Below are 14036 nucleotides of genomic sequence, written 5' to 3' on the forward strand. Positions count from 1 at the left end.
CATGGAGTCCCCCACCTACCTCAGGCTTCTCCCGGTGTGTGTTCACGGCCTCCACATTCAGGTAGATGGATTCCACTTTGCAGCCTTAGAAAAGAACAATCCATCTGTCCATAAGCCCCCAAGGTAGGCACAGGTCTTCCCTGAGGTATCACCTCCCCTTCCCCATCACCAGCCACACCCCCAGCTTCATACTGTGTACAGATCATGACTCGCCTGTATGGAGGAGAATTTAGACAGCTATGTGATGTGTGGGGAAGACACCAGGCCTAAGAGGCAGCCAACAGGGTATCCTGTCACCTCTGCCCCTAACAGTCTTAGTTCACTGAGCTTCAGGTGCTCATTTGTAAATGGGGATGGAGATGAGAGATGAACTCTGGCTGCCCACAGCTCTTGAGGTCCGCAGGACAGCAGTCTCATCTATGTAATATTGATGTAGCTCTGCGGATCCTCCAAGCCGTGTTAGGTGGTGAAGAGGTGGAAGAGTCCTGGGGCCACTGCCTTGGGCGATCAGTGCCAGGCAAAGTTTATCTGGAGGACAATGTGGTTGTGGCAACACCAGGAGTATGGAAGTTCACCTGGGAGTTTTAGGGAACCTGAAGACGGATGATGGTGCATCATTGGGGCTTGGGGCTGACAGAGGGGGCCTAATGCCTGTGGAAACTCCCTTAGCTTCATCCCTGTGGATTGCACCTTACTCCAGGCTTCAGTAGGTCATCTGCCCTGTTCGCACCCCAGAATAGATTTGATTCTGTCCCTCCCTGTTCATGAACCTTTCATAGCTAATGTCCCAAGAAAGAGCCTAAACTGCCCAGGCTGGTCTTTGTGCTCTTCCTCCAATACGGCCCTAACCTATAATTTTCCTCTGGTCCCCTTTGGGGAATCCCCCTTCCACAGCTTGGTGCTTTGTGCTGGGTGCTCTGGCAGAGACACAGAGTCAGAGCCAGCCCCAGATTTAGAAGCCATCCTACTCTTTCCCTGTTATCCTACTACCATCAGTCCCACCCCCACCACCCACTAAGGGAACCTCCTGCAGGACACCCACCCAGGAAACCTCCTGCAGGACTCTTCTGGGCAAATGGTAGGCACTAGGGCCATGCTCATAGCCTCTATATGCCTGTCCTTTGATCAGGGTGGGAGTACTTACCATAAGCCACAGGAGTGAGTTTGAGCACTGTGTGCAGAGGGCACTTGAGATATGGAAGCTCATCTAGAAAGGAACAGGAAGCAGCCCTCAGAGGCAGGGTGCTGGCCAGGACACAGCCTCCCCAGGCCCCCAGGCTTGCTGGATGCTCCCCATTCCATGTCCCCTTGCCGTGGTGGGGCCTCACCAGGGGCCCACTCCCCACACCCTGCAGGGGCAGCACTGAGAGCACCTGGGAAGAGAGGAGGAGAGCAGGGAGGCAGGAATGCCTTGGAAAATGGTGGTGGACTGGACTGGGTGTCCTGCAGGAGGGTTGGGCCGGCCACCCTGGAGACGGCCACCACCTCACTCACAGGACAAATGAGACCCAGGCAGGCTTCTCTCCCGCCCCAAGCCTGGGGCCTTCAGCAGACCCCACACCACAAAGGCCCACAGTTCACGTCAGCAAGTGTTTTTGAGACCCTGCTGTGGCAGTGGACAGCTCCCACAGCTTTCTCCCAGCCTGGCCCGCTCCCTCTGATCATCCCTGCCTCAGGCCTGGCGATGGACAAGCATTTGTGCATTCACTTGTTTCCAGTTATTGACATTATGCATAAAGTTGTTCTGAATATTCATGTGAATTCTTGTCTGGGTCTATGTTTCCATTTCTCAGGCAAGCCCAAGAGGTGGGGACAGTAAGCCCATTTCATGGTCTCAGCCAACTGAGGCCCTGAGAGGAAAAATGCTCTCCGCAAGTCACACAGCCAGGAAGCAGCAGAGCAAGGCCTTGAACCTGGGACCCTGTGAGGCCAGAATGCATGCACTGGCCCCTACTGTCAACTGCCCCTGCCATCCAGGGGCTTGCAGTGTCCTGGGGGTGATAAACCCACCTGCTAGGCACTCTCTCCTGACACCCACTTTCCTGCCCACCTGCACATAACGCTACCCATTTCCCTTCATTTTGCAGGATCACCGACCCTCATGGCTTCCCTCAACAGCAGGTTCCACCCTAGGTTTCTGAGGTCTGCCACTGCCCTCCCAGCCTCCTGAGACATTAGGTTGGCTTTTTTCCTTCCTGGGCATCCATCCTGCTGCTCCTCCTTGTTTTTGTCATCATCAGGCCCTGGGCCAAGGGTGTTTTGCCCACTACCTCATGACACCCTTAAAGCTAGATTGAGGTACTACTGTACACCCTCCTTGTACACTTGAGGAAACAGACTCGGAGAAGGGAAGTGACTTGCCTGAGATCTCTGACCCAGCTCTGTCACTGCCTCCACTAATGACCTTGGCCCGGGCTCTTCTCTCTCTGGTCCTCAGTGTTCCCATTTCACAGGACAGGATTGGACTAGATGTACTCTGAGGGTGCCCCAGCCCTGATGTTCTGTGGGTCTGCATTCTCAGTCACATCATCTCTCTGGGCCTTGTTCCAGCATTCACCTAAGTAATGGGGTGGGTGGGTGGGGGGGTGAGAACATCTGTCCAGTGCTGCCCTGTCTGGCTCCCAGGACAGGTAGCCTGTGTGTAAAAAGCACTCCACACATGTCTGAGACGGGAAGTCCTCTGGCATGTACCTGGGATCAATGTCTATCCCTCACACTCTGAGCCCCATGACCTTGTGCCAGTCACTTCACCTTTCTGGGTCTCCCATTTCCTCATCTGGACAATGGGAGTTACAGCACCTGCCTCATGGTCTCAAAACATTGCCCTGAAAAGTAGAGATGTGAACAGAGAGAAATCTACCAGTGCAAGGACCCCCACCGCTCATCCTATCACCTATTTCCAGTGAGGAAACTGAGGACCAGGCAGAGGAAATTCCTTATTTAATGTCAAGTTCTCAAGTGCCCTGGGTTCCAATTCTGGATGACTCCATATTACAGTGTTCTTTATTTTCAAACTAGCATCGTAGAAAAGATCCAAGACTGTAAAACAGTGTAGACATTGAATATAATTTTGCATTGTTCTGAGACACCTTAAAAATATCCTGGAAATGCTAACAGATCAGCATCCACATTGGAAATGGAATCTCATGCCTGAAAGTGATATAACAGTTTTTTTTTTTGCCAGGCCAGCTGCCCCAGTTTGCAGTTCAGCCTATGCAGTCAGTGTGTAAATACTCTGTAAATGCAATGCCTACATATTTTTTTAAAAATAAATTATCATTTGAAAAACTATTTAAAATGAAAACATCACTATCTTGGGGAAATTACCCCTATAGCAAGGACAGAAACTTGTAATCAGGATCATGAAGCTATGAAAGGCCCTACGATCACCTGATGGTAGCATGCTTCACAGAAATACTAGCTCATCTTTTCCAGATTGAGGCAGACTGTTAATGTTGGCTTTGAAAATGTTAGCTAAGAATAATACTATACTAATAATAGCAGTTAACATATAGCCCACACAATGTGTCATGAACTGTTCTAAACTTTTTACTTATATTATTTAAAATTCATCATTATTCTCCCCATTTTACAGATGAGGACACTGAGGCCAGAGAAGTTAAAGTAATTTGTGAAAGGCAGTACAGCTAGTATGTGAAAGAGAAAGAATCTGAACCTAGGCATCCTTGTTCTAGATACTCTTCTCTTAACTACTAAGATATAGATATCTAATTGTTGGTGTCAGTGTCTCAAATACCATCAAACATTCCCAAAACAGAGATGAGGGTAGTACCTGAACTTTTATCCAGGAAATAGGCCAGGAGGCACCGCATGACAGCCTGGTGGCAGATCACCAGTACATTCTCCTGTCGTTCTAGCTCCATTATCACTGGCTCCAGACGCTGAACCAGATCCTCATAGGACTAAACGTAAGAGGGATACTTGAGTGAGAAAGGAAGATGAGGCACATTTGCCCAGAGGGGAAGAACTCTAAACTAGGAATCAAGAACATTTGGTTCCAGTGCCAGTTCAATTGTTGACCCACCAGTATGACCTTAGGCAACTCACTTCCTTCTTAGGGTCTTAGTTTCATTATCTGCTAAATGGGGGCTATCAATATAGTGGACCAAATAAATGTATCAATACAGTGGACTAAATAACAATAACAACAATACAACTCCCCACTGCAAATTGTCTTCTTAAGTGCACTGCTGACCTTTCACAAAAATAAAGAAAATTTTATAAATATAGGGCCCCAAAATAGAGAAAAACGGAAAAAAACAAGTGATAAGTGGATGTAGCAGCCACAGCTGCCCTGGAGGCATTTGCCAATCATAGTAACTAAGAGTTTTGAGTTTTAAAAACCGTACGGAAGTAGAAGACAAGGCCTTGGTTGTGCACAAGGTGGGGTGTTAAGACTGAGACTCTCACATAAATCTGAGATGCTCAAAGACCAAATCTTTACGCTCTAAGTGCAAACTAGAAAAAGTTCCTTAACAAGCAAAAAGAAACAACAAGAAAATGTGTCTGTCTCTCCTTGGCTCTCAGGGGAAATAAGTGAAAATCCTCCTGTATCAAATTCACACATAACAATATTAACCTTAAATGTAAATGGGCTAAATGCTCCAATTAAAAGATACAGACTGGCAAATTGGATAAAGAGTCAAGACCCATCAGTGTGCTGTATTCAGGAAACCCATCTCACATGCAGTGACACACATAGGCTCAAAATAAAGGGATGGAGGAAGATCTACCAAGCAAATGGAAAACAAAAAAAGGCAGGGGTTGCAATCCTAGTCTCTGATAAAACAGACTTTAAACCAACAAAGATCAAAAGAGACAAGGCCATTACATAATCGTAAAGGGATCAATTCAACAAGGAGAGCTAACTATCCTAAATATATATGCACCCAACACAGGAGCACCCAGATTCATAAAGCAAGTCCTTAGTGACTTACAAAGAGACTTAGACTCCCACACAATAATAATGGGAGACTTTAACACCACACTGTCAACATTAGACAGATCAACGAGAAAGTTAACAAGGATATCCAGGAATTGAACTCAGCTCTGCACCAAGCGGACCTAATAGACATCTACAGAACTCTCCACCCCTAATCAACAGAATACACATTCTTCTCAGCACCACACCGCACTTATTCCAAAATTGACCACATAGTTGGAAGTAAAGCACTCCTCAGCAAATGTAAAAGAACAGAAATTATAACAAACTGTCTCTCAGACCACAGTGCAATCAAACTAGAAGAACTCAGGATTAAGAAACTCACGCAAAACCGCTCAACTACATGGAAACTGAACAACCTGTTCCTCAATGACTACTGGGTACATAACGAAATGAAGGCAGAAATAAAGATGTTCTTTGAAACCAACGAGAACAAAGACACAACATACCAGAATCTCTGGGACACATTTAAAGCAGTGTGTAGAGGGAAATTTATAGCACTAAATGCCCACAAGAGAGAGCAGGAAAGATCTAAAATTGACACCTAACATCACAATTGAAAGAACTAGAGAAGCAAGAGCAAACACATTCAAAAGCTAGCAGAAGGCAAGAAATAACTAAGATCAGAGCAGAACTGAAGGAGATAGAGACACAAAAAACCCTTCAAAAAATCAATGAATCCAGGAGCTGGTTTTTTGAAAAGATGAACAAAATTGATAGACCAGTAGCAAGACTAATAAAGAAGAAAAGAGATAAGAATCAAATAGATGCAATAAAAAATGATAAAGGGAATATCACCACCGATCCCACAGATACACAAACTACCATCAGAGAATAATATAAACACCTCTACGCAAATAAACTAGAAAATCTAGAAGAAATGGATAAATTCCTGGACACATACACCCTCCCAAGACTAAACTAGAAAGAGGTTGAATCTCTGAATAGACCAATAACAGGCTCTGAAATTGAGGCAATAATTAATAGCTTACCAACCAAAAATAGTCCAGGACCAGATGGATTCAGAGCCGAATTCTACCAGATGTACAAGGAGGAACTGGTACCATTCTGTCTGAAACTATTCCAATCAATAGAAAAAGAGGGAATCCTCCTTAACTCATTTTATGTGGCCAGCATCATCCTGATACCAAAGCCAGGCAGAGACACAACAAAAAAAGAGAATTTTAGACCAATATCCCTGATGAACATCGATGCAAAAATGCTCAATAAAATACTGGCAAACCGAATCCAGCAACACATCAAAAAGCTTATCCACTATGATCAAGTGGGCTTCATCCCTGGGATGCAAGGCTGGTTCAACATATGCAAATCAATAAACATAATCCAGCATATAAACAGAACCAATGACAAAAACCACATGATTATCTCAATAGACGCAGAAAAGGCCTTTGACAAAATTCAGCAGCCCTTCATGCTAAAAACTCTCAATGAATTAGGTATTGAGGGGATGTATCTCAAAATAATAAGAGCTATTTATGACAAACCCACAGCCAATATCATACTGAATGGGCAAAAACTGGAAGCATTCCCTTTGAAAACTGGCACAAGATGGGGATGCCCTCTCTCACCACTCCTATTCAACATAGTGTTGGAAGTTCTGGCCAGGGCAGTCAGGCAGGAGAAAGAAATAAAGGGCATTCAATTAGGAAAAGAGGAAGTCAAATTGTCCCTGTTTGCAGATGACATGATTGTATATTTAGAAAACCCCATCGTCTCAGCCCAAAATCTCCTTAAGCTGATAAGCAACTTCAGCAAAGTCTCAGGATACAAAATCAATGTGCAAAAATCACAAGCATTCTTTACACCAAAAACAGACAAACAGAGAGCCAAATCCTGAGTGAACTCCCATTCACAATTGCTTCAAAGAGAATAAAATACCTAGGAATCCAACTTACAAGGGATGTGAAGGACCTCTTCAAGGAGAACTACAAACCACTGCTCAATGAAATAAAAGAGGATACAAACAAATGGAAGAACATTCCATGCTCATGGGTAGGAAGAATCAATATCGTGAAGATGGCCATACTGCCCAAGGTAATTTATAGATTCAATGTCATCCCCATCAAGCTACCAATGCCTTTCTTCACAGAATTGGAAAAAACTACTTTAAAGTTCATATGGAACCAAAAAAGAGCCCGCATCGCCAAGTCAATCCTAAGTCAAAAGAACAAAGCTGGGGGCATCATGCTACCTGACTTCAAACTATACTACAAGGCTAGAGTAACCAAAACAGCATGGTACTGGTACCAAAACAGAGATATAGACCAATGGAACAGAACAGAGCCTTCAGAAATAATGCCGCATATCTACAACTATCTGATCTTTGACAAACCTGAGAAAAACAAGCAATGGGGAAAGGCTTCCCTATTTAATAAACGGTGCTGGGAAAACTGGCTAGCCACATGTAGAAAGCTGAAACTGGACCCCTTCCTTACACCTTATTCAAAAATTAATTCAAGATGGATGAAAGACTTAAACGTTAGACCTAAAACCATAAAAACCCTAGAAGAAAACCTAGGCATTACCATTCAGGACATAGGCATGGGCAAGGACTTCATGTCTAAAACACCAAAAGCAATGGCAACAAAAGCCAAAACACACAAATGGGATCTAATTAAACTGAAGAGCTTCTGCACAGCAAAAGAAACTACCATCAGAGTGAACAGGCAACCTACAGAATGGGAGAAAATTTTTGCAATCTACTCATCTGACAAAGGGCTAATATCCAGAATGTACAAAGAACTGAAACAAATTTACAAGAAAAAAACAAACAACCCCATCAAAAAGTGGGTGAAGGACATGAACAGACACTTCTCAAAAGAAGACATTTATGCAGCCAAAAGACACATGAAAAACTGCTCATCATCACTGGCCATCAGAGAAATGGAAATCAAAACCACAATGAGATACCATCTCACACCAGTTAGAATGGTGATCAATATAAAATCAGGAAACACCATGTGCTGGAGAGGATCTGGAGAAATGGGAACACTTTTACACTGTTGGTGGGACTGGAAACTAGTTCAACCATTGTGGAAGTCAGTGTGGCGACTCCTCAGGGATCTAGAACTAGAAATACCATTTGACTCAGCCATCCCATTACTGGGTATATACCCAAAGGAGTATAAATTATGCTGCTATAAAGACACATGCACACGTATGTTTACTGTGGCACTATTCACAATAGCAAAGACTTGGAACTAACCCAAATGTCCAACAATGATAGACTGGATTAAGAAAATGTGGCACATATACACCATGAAATACTATGCGGCCATAAAAAATGATGAGTTCATGTCCTTTGTAGCGACATGGATGAAGCTGGAAACCATCATTCTCAGCAAACTATCTCAAGGACAAAAAACCAAACACCGCATATTCTCGCTCATAGGTGGGAATTGAACACTAAGAACACTTGGACACAGGAAGGGAAACATCACACCCCGGGGCCTGTTGTGGGGTGGGGGAATGGGGGAGGGATAGCATTTGGAGATATACCTAATGTAAATGACGATTTAATAGGTGCAGCACACCAGCATGGCACATGTATACATATGTAACAAACTTGCACATTGTGCACATGTACCCTAAAACTTAAATTATAATAAAAAAATCCTGTAAGAATTTATAACCACCAGACTTCCCTCAGGTGGGCTGGTGATTCAGAGCTACACTATCCATTTGGTTTGAAGAATGTTATGCTGAGAGTTTAATAAAAAGTGATCCCAAGTCGTTAGCTCCCAGGACTGCTTAGAAGAAGCAAATGAAATCTCTCTGGATTCTCTCAACTCAGGCTGCGTGAGATTTCCATAGATAAATTCTTGCCAAGCTGGAGCTCATATAACACACAAGGAAATAAGCTACCATGAGTGAGAATAAGCAGAAACAAGAAGAGAACCCTAAAAACTTAAGATAAGGGATGCCACAATATAAAATAAATATGTTTGAAACTTTTAAAGAAATAAAAGGTGGAATAAAAAATGTAAGGAAGAAACAAGATGCCATCAAATATACAATGTAGATTTGAAAAATAACTAAATAGAATTTCAGAAATAAAACATAGTCATTAAAATTGAAAACTCAGTGTATGGGGTAAGGAGCATATTGGATACTACTTAAATAGTGACTGGAAGATAAAGCTGAAGAAATTACTCAGGATGCAGCAAAAGATACAAAGAGATAGAAAATAGGAAGGAAAAGTTAGGAGACATGAAGAATAGAGGCAGGAGTAACATACATCCAATTGTATTTCCAGAAGAAGATAATAGAATGTGAGAGATGAATTTTTAAAGATAAATTGTCTGAGAGTTTTCCAGACTTGAAGAAGAATCCCAGTCCTCAGATTCAGGAAGTCTCACTAATCCCAAGCTATACATTAATAAATGAAAAGAAATTATCATCTAGACATATTAGAGGGAAACTTTAAAGCAACAATGATACAAAAACCTTAAAAGTAGCCAGAGAGGAAAGAAAACTAGACTGACAGCAGATTTCCTAGCCACAGTAGAAGCCAGAAGACAGTGAGGGTAATACTTTCAAAGTGCTGAGAGAAAACAACTGTCATCCTAGAGTTTTTACCCAGCCAAGCATCACTAGGATTGAGGAACCCCTCCTACCAAGACATTTTTAGACAAAAAGAAGGGTGTGTTTACTCACTAAAAAAGCTTCTAAAGAAAGATGGAAGGCTGGGCGCGGTGGCTCACGCCTGTAATCCTAGCACTTTGGGAGGCCGAGGTGGGTGGATCATGAGGTCAGGAGATGGAGACCATCCTGGCTAGCACGGTGATACCCCGTCTCTACTAAAAATACAAAAAATTAGCCAGGTGTGGTGGCAAGTGCCTGTAGTCCCAGCTACTCGGGAGGCTGAGGCAGGAGAATGGTGTGAACCTGGGAGGTAGAGCTTGCAGTGAGCCGAGATGGGGCCACTGCACTCCAGCCTGGGCGAAAGTGCAAGACTCCGTCTCAAAAAAAAAAAAAAAAATAAATAAATAAATAAATAAATAAAATAAATAAAATAAATAAAAATAAAAAAGAAAGATGGAAAATGAACTCAGAGGGAAGATTTGAGGTGCAAGGGGCAAGAATGATCAGAGGAATTAGTAAGCATGTGGTTAAATCTAAATAAACATTGACTGCATACAATAATAACAACAACAGGAATAATTCACTTGGGGGTTAAGACCAAGTTTGACCTAAAATACAAACAATTAACATGTAAATTAGGAGACACAATGGCCAGGGTTTTAAAGTTCTTCTGTTGTTTAGGTAGAGGGTAGAGATATTGATTTTAGATTTTGTTAATAATGAATATTAAAATGTTAAGGATTCAAGTTGGTTGCATAATAGCACTCAGCAAAAAATTATTATGAGTGATTTTGAAATACATTTTGACCTTACATCCTTATTGAGATATTGACTAAAAATTGAAAGAATCATGATGAAAAATTTTTAAAATGTTAAGGGTAATCTCTAAATGAATGGAAACAAATTATATAACTTAAATATGGATATAAAAACTTTATCAATCCTAAAGAGGGCAGGAAAAGAGAAAAATCTAAGCAGAGAGCTCAAGACAAGATAATAGTAATAAACTAAAAAAGTTAGTAATTACAATAAAAGTAAATATACCAAACTTACCATTCAAAAGACATATATTTTCAGTTTGGATTAAAAACAACGAAACCCAACTATAAGCTGTTTATAAGAGACACAAAACAAAGATACACAGAGAAGTTGAAAGTAAATGAATAGCTAAAAGTGAACTAGGTAAGCAGTCACCAGAAGTCACTGAATCTTGTACAGCTATATTAATATCAGATAAAATACGTTTTTAGGCAAAAAGGATTATCAAGGAGAAAGAGGTTTGGTCACTATGTAATAATAAAATGTGCAATTCACTGAGAAGATATAATTGCTTTAATTTTGTATACCTCTAATGACATAGCCTCTAAATACCTAAAGGAAAATGAGGGCAAATTAAGATGAATTTTATAATGTCATCTCTGTGGGTGAAGATTAAAAATGTGAAAGTGTTGTATAACTGAATAGAATATCTATTGTTTTATCCTCCCAGATGTCCTTCTTTTCTAATAACTTTTCCCAGCCATTTATATCAGAAATAAAGTATGACTAATAAATGCTCTAAAATGTGGAACTGGCTAAGTGGAGGCTTGATCAAAAGCAATGAGCATTCATCTCATATGGGGATAGGGAACTGATGGTCTGGTTCATGTAGTGGCAAAGAAGTTGATTAAATTATTAGCCATTGTCCCTTGGGACAATGCCAACTGCCCAGACAGGCTGGAGCTTTAGGCAACTTGGCAACAAAATATCAGGAAATCAGAGTATGTTGAACTATTTAAAGTGTCTTCATGAAGGGATACCAGAGACAAGGTCCAGGATAAAGTCAGCACTTCTGAAGCAGAAAGAGAATAAGCAAGAAAATTATGTAGCTTTTAAAAGAAAGGGATGGATCTATTGCCTATAGCCAAGAATCTAAAACAACGAAGGGCCAGATAATCATGTGCCTTGTGGGATGGCAGCTGCTGCAAGATAAGCTTACTCTGTTTCTAAAGCTGTCTAGACAATTGTGGAATCCTAGCAGTTGCAATGAAGACACTGGGGAGTAGTCCTAGGCATTAGGCCACCCCCCAAACCTTACCTCTCCCTTGGGATAGCGGTAGCGATATTTATCTTGGTCTCGCAGTGCAAATTCTTCAGGGTAATGTTCCTGGATTTCTTCATAGGTCATCTCCTCACAGACACCCTGAGAAAAAGTATTTGGGGGCGAAAGTATTCACAAGATGAAATTCCACAGAGTCTTTGCCATAATTCTTCGATGATTGTGAAACAGTAGCACATGAGCACCTGGGTCTCTGTGAACACAGCTCTGGGTTTGTGCCTGTTGTCCATAAGTGTGTATGCGTGTGTGTGTGTGTGTGTGTATGAGGTGTGTGGCTGTGTAGATGTGACAGTGAGTGTATGTGAATAGATGTGTTCAGGCTGAGTGTATGATGTTTTTCTATGATTGTACAGATAGGTCTGTAGGTGTACATTATACATATAAGTATGTATTTTTATAAATATATGGGCATAAGGATTTGTGGCTGTGTTTACAAGTCTGTGTGCAGCATGCTTATGATATGTACTTGTGGTATGTTTAAAGACTTATGCCTTGTGTTTGTGTATTTGTCTCAGCATATGTTGTGTGCTTGCGTGTGTGTGTGTATGTGTGTGTATAGGATGTCTAAGCATCTGAGAATGTGTCCATGTGGTCTTTCCATGCAGGTCTCAGTGTGTCTGTGGCATGTGTGTCTGTTAATGTATATGTCCCTCATTATGTCTCTGGTGTATATGTGAGAGTATCTGTGTGCCTGTGTCTGAAGACCTCTACTTTGGGAACTCTGGCAGATAAACAGGCATCCATAGACATCTCAGACAGGAAAAATTAACAAATTCCTAATGGTTTCAGAGTGGATTTGGGGGAGATACACTCTCCTCACTCAAAAAAGGAATTGAGTACTCAGAGAATGAGTTCCTAAGGAGCTTATGAGAGATTCCAAGTCTACTGAAAAACTCCCAGAGGTGAGGTGACTGCTGCTGGTGGTGGAAAGTGATGTTGGGTTTCTAAGGTTTCCTTCTGGGTATGTGGATTCCAATTAAATCTCCCTGTAGGGGGCCAGTGGCCTCTGGTTGTTGTCTATTGGGCCCATCTACCATGCCCCCATCAGGGGTGAGGAAGTGAACCCCTACCCCAACCCACAAACATCTCTGCAGTGTGAAACTTCTCCAACCCACACTGCCCATGGAAGAAAGTGCACCCTACTGGGTACACGAGGTCGTTCAAGATTGGCTTCAACTTTCTATTCTGAGGAGTACTAGAAGCCTGTTGCCTATGGAAATGGTCATTGACTCCTTATTGAGTCAAATTGCTTAACCTCTCCGAATTTTACTTTCCTTATCTGCAAAATGTGGAGAATTAGAACTACTTCATAGAAGTGTTTTGAATATTGGAAAAATGTAAGTAAAACATACTAGTACAGAATGCGCAAGGGACATTTTAAAGACTCAATCATTAGAATGAAGTATTAATATTTTATTACTCATGGAAAATAAACCAGAAACGTAAATTCTTGCTTTATCTTCATCCTAAATTCTTGCTTCTTCCTCACTCACCCCTCATAGCCAATTCCTGAGATTCCACCTCCTAAAGCTCTCTCAAATGGATTCCTTTTTTCCTCCCTCTCCATTTGTACTACTACAACCTTAGCACTTCCACACACATACAATACCCTCTTTGTTTATGAAGTTCCCTATCCCTGTCTCTCTGCCTGGAATGTCATTCTTGATCCTTTCTACTTGGTTCACTGTTACTCAAACCTGAGGCTTCAGCTAGGTATCACTTCTTCCAGGTAGATCTTGGCTGAGTTAGGTGTCCTGCCCCAAAGTCTATGCACCCATAGTCTTACCTATCAGAGCCTGTATCACACATGCTGTTCTCTATTTCTCTGTTTATTCCTCTGTCTACCCTATTTAGCCTGAAAATTCAGTGAAGACAGGAATGAATTAGATCAATTTCCACCTCCAGCATCACTCCAGAACCTGAAACAAGGAGGGGTTCAATAAATGTTTATACCACATGTGGGCCAGAAATAAGAAGCCACCAAACTTATGATGAAGAAATTTCATATTTGCTTGCATATATTTTACAGCAAATGTATGTGGTATACAGAACAATGCTGTATAGCCCTTTTCTAACTATGTGTATTTCTGTACCTCTATATTTATATACACATATGTATGAATGTACACACACATATATGTCTGTTTCTATAGAGGCATATCTAGCAGGCAAGTAAGTTAACCTACCCACACGCAAGTTATTTACACAAGTGGTGAAGCTTTTATGTTGACGCCTAACAATCATAACCTGTGCACTGCTGCCCAGTGCCATTGTACTTACAGTGCAGGTGAACAATGGAGAGGAAACAGCTCCTTTCTCAAAGAGCTCATGGAAGAACCTGACCCTGAAGAGACTGCTATACCACCAGGG

The 14036-nt window shown here is 41.9% G+C and overlaps 1 protein-coding gene across 3 annotated transcripts in view; it reads right to left on the minus strand.

Annotated features, from left to right (window-relative positions):
* PFKFB1 (6-phosphofructo-2-kinase/fructose-2,6-biphosphatase 1) overlaps positions 1–14036 on the minus strand; it is a 67180-nt gene that overhangs the window by 2262 nt on the left and 50882 nt on the right. For all 3 annotated transcript variants that reach the window (XM_057301063.1, XM_034950716.3, XM_003807145.6), the window contains 4 exons: positions 11646–11750; positions 3794–3923; positions 1145–1207; positions 20–84 (listed from right to left, as the gene is read on the minus strand). In XM_057301063.1, the coding sequence (XP_057157046.1) occupies positions 20–84; positions 1145–1207; positions 3794–3923; positions 11646–11750 (363 nt within the window). The remainder of the gene's footprint in view (positions 1–19; positions 85–1144; positions 1208–3793; positions 3924–11645; positions 11751–14036) is intronic.

Source organism: Pan paniscus, chromosome X, assembly GCF_029289425.2.
Source record: "Pan paniscus chromosome X, NHGRI_mPanPan1-v2.0_pri, whole genome shotgun sequence".
Taxonomy (NCBI): Eukaryota; Metazoa; Chordata; class Mammalia; order Primates; family Hominidae; genus Pan; species Pan paniscus.